We start from the raw sequence: 2640 nt of genomic DNA on the forward strand, positions 1-2640 counted from the left end.
ACTATTAAGATGGCATTTACGTTTTCAAATTTATTTTGATAACCGATAATTTTTTTTTTTATAGAATCGAATGGATCATTATAAAAATTAATCCGTTCGAGTTGTTGAATAAGTTAGTAAAAAAATAATAACGATAAATATTTGAAGAAGGTGCATGACATCTATCACCCATAAATGCGTTGAGGATCTAAAAGGAATATGTTCCACGTTGTCGTATTGACAGTGTTAATTTATTAAAGGAACTGATTGATCAGATCTGGATCTAGATTGTATTGACACTGTTTCTTGTTTATAATACGTGATTTAAAAAAAAAAAAAAAAAAAGGGAAATCAAAGCACGGACACTTTCCAAGTCTTCTCAACAGTTGAGTAAATGGGTGGGTTAAGAATCTAAAAGGAATATGATCCACATGGTGGTATTGACATTGCTTTTTTATTATTATTTTATTTTTAAATTGGCAATTTATATTAATTAATTTATAAAAAAATTATCCATGATCAAAATCAATCAAAAAATATTCATAATAAATGATATATCAATCCAGCGTTGATCAATCGCCCACTAGACTTAATTTATCAAAGGAACTGATTGACCAGATCTGGTCTGTATTATGGAAGTTTTTTTTTTCTTTTTTATAATAAGTGATTTAAGAAAAATGGAAATCAAAGCACCCAGACTTTGCCAAATCTGATACCTTACTCTCCTCTTCCAAGCAGCGAGGCAGGTTGCCGAAGCGATCCAGGTTAGAGCTGCCCTACTGGTCATTTAATCATTCTTGTTGGCCTGGCTGCCTTTAGTTCTTCTTAATCGTCTCTTCTCTTTTCTACGTTTTGTTAGGTTTTGCATATTCGTATTTAAGTTTGCTTAATTTCTAGGAATCCGGACAGAGCTAGAAGTCTGCAATCAACTTTAGATATCCTTCGAAGGTTATTTATTTATTTCTAAAATTTGAGCCTATGGCATCCCCCAATTCTGAAGATGAAGACGAACTCTTGTCGAGGAATTTCACGGAGAAACTGAGCTCGGCCTCACGCAAACCGAAGAAAGACATCCCGGCGACGATCTTTCGAGTTCCTGAGAACATCCGCAGAACCAATCTCGAGTCTTTTGAGCCAAAGATGGTCTCCCTCGGCCCATACCACCGTCAAAATCAACGCTTTAAAGCAACGAATGAAAGGATCAAATTGCCCTATGCCATCAATTTTTTCAGGCGGCTCACAACCGGCGGCATGGACGTGAATTTAGTGCCGCTCATGGTCAAGATAATCAAGCATAAGGAGTCGGATTTACGTTGTGCCTACTCGGAGGATATCCACATGAACAGCAATGATTTCGTGGAGATGATGATGCTCGACTTCGCTTTCATGGTCGAGTTTCTATGGGAGCAAGCGGCCGGGGGGAATAGAACGCAGATGGGAGAGTACTCGTGGAAGTGGGCAGCTCCATCGATTATCAACGATATGTTGGTTGTCGAAAACCAGTTCCCTCTTCCTCCCCTTCTTTTTCTCTTCTACGCGTACACGGCTGATTTGCATCGCCATGATACTTTTTCAACGGAATTCACGAAATTCCTGTGTCATCCTTTCATGCTGAAAATTCACCATGACCTCTCTCCGACCTCGACCAGCTTCACCTTGACCTCGAGCGCTAGAAGCTTCGAAAATAGTAGTCATTTGCTCCATCTTTTCCATTCAAGTCTTGTTAGCGTGCTGCGGGAAAAGGCAATTACCCGCCTTGACGTCGTCGACTTATCTTCCTTCCCCAGTGCAGAGATGCTCCACGCAATGAGAATACAGTTTGCAAATAAAACCGATGGCAGTAGCTTCTTGGACATCACTTTCGACAGCAGCAAGAGATCCATGCAGATTCCTCAACTCGTCATCAACGATGATAACGTCTCCCTCCTTCGAAACCTCATCGCTTTCGAGCAGCAATGCCATTGGATCTGCAACTACATCTCCACTTACGTTTGGTTCATGGACTGCTTGATAAACACGGGCAAGGATGTGGCCGTGCTCCGGAAACATAAGATCATCGTCAGCCGCTTGTACAGCGACGAAGAAGTGGCTCACATTTTCAACGAGCTCCGAAGGACGAATGCCCCTGTCGTCGACTTCGACCAGTTCTATCTTGCAGAGGTAATAAACAATGTGGAGAGGTACCGCAGAAACAAGTCTACCAGACTCTGGGCACTATGGAATTTCTCATGGTTGAAGCAAAACTATTTCAAGAATCGGTGGGTGACTATCGGTGTCTTTGCAATTGTTTTATTCAACCTTCTCATTTTTGTGCTCACTTTGGTGCAGACTGTATATGCTATTCGCAGTTACGCCAAGCAGTGAAAGTATGTATACTGTGAAGAATAATGATGCCCGGCCATTGATTTTAATTAATAAAGGTTTAACGTATAAATAATATTATCATATTTGTTTATAATGGTGTTTTCCATAATAAAATATCTCATTGGAGGGAGTTTTACTTTAAAAGTTTCACTTGATTGTGGTGATATTCTCCTTTCCTTATTACATGAAAAATATTCTATCTGTTCCTTTCCCTTTCTTATTGCTACGAGTGTGCATCTCTTTAATTTAGGACCTTCGCTCTCGTTAAGGTGGAATATCTATTGTCTTCTTTTTCTA

The 2640-nt window shown here is 39.7% G+C and overlaps 1 protein-coding gene across 1 annotated transcript; it reads left to right on the forward strand.

Annotated features, from left to right (window-relative positions):
* Positions 1 to 633: 633 nt before the first annotated feature.
* On the forward strand, positions 634 to 2398 carry LOC122043413 (UPF0481 protein At3g47200-like). Its single transcript, XM_042604007.1, has 2 exons — positions 634 to 743; positions 877 to 2398. Exon 2 carries the CDS (start codon positions 958 to 960, stop codon positions 2341 to 2343), a length of 1386 nt encoding a protein of 461 aa, XP_042459941.1. The 5' UTR covers positions 634 to 743; positions 877 to 957; the 3' UTR covers positions 2344 to 2398.
* The last annotated feature ends 242 nt before the right edge of the window (positions 2399 to 2640 follow it).

This window comes from Zingiber officinale, chromosome 2A (genome assembly GCF_018446385.1).
Source record: "Zingiber officinale cultivar Zhangliang chromosome 2A, Zo_v1.1, whole genome shotgun sequence".
NCBI lineage: Eukaryota > Viridiplantae > Streptophyta > Magnoliopsida > Zingiberales > Zingiberaceae > Zingiber > Zingiber officinale.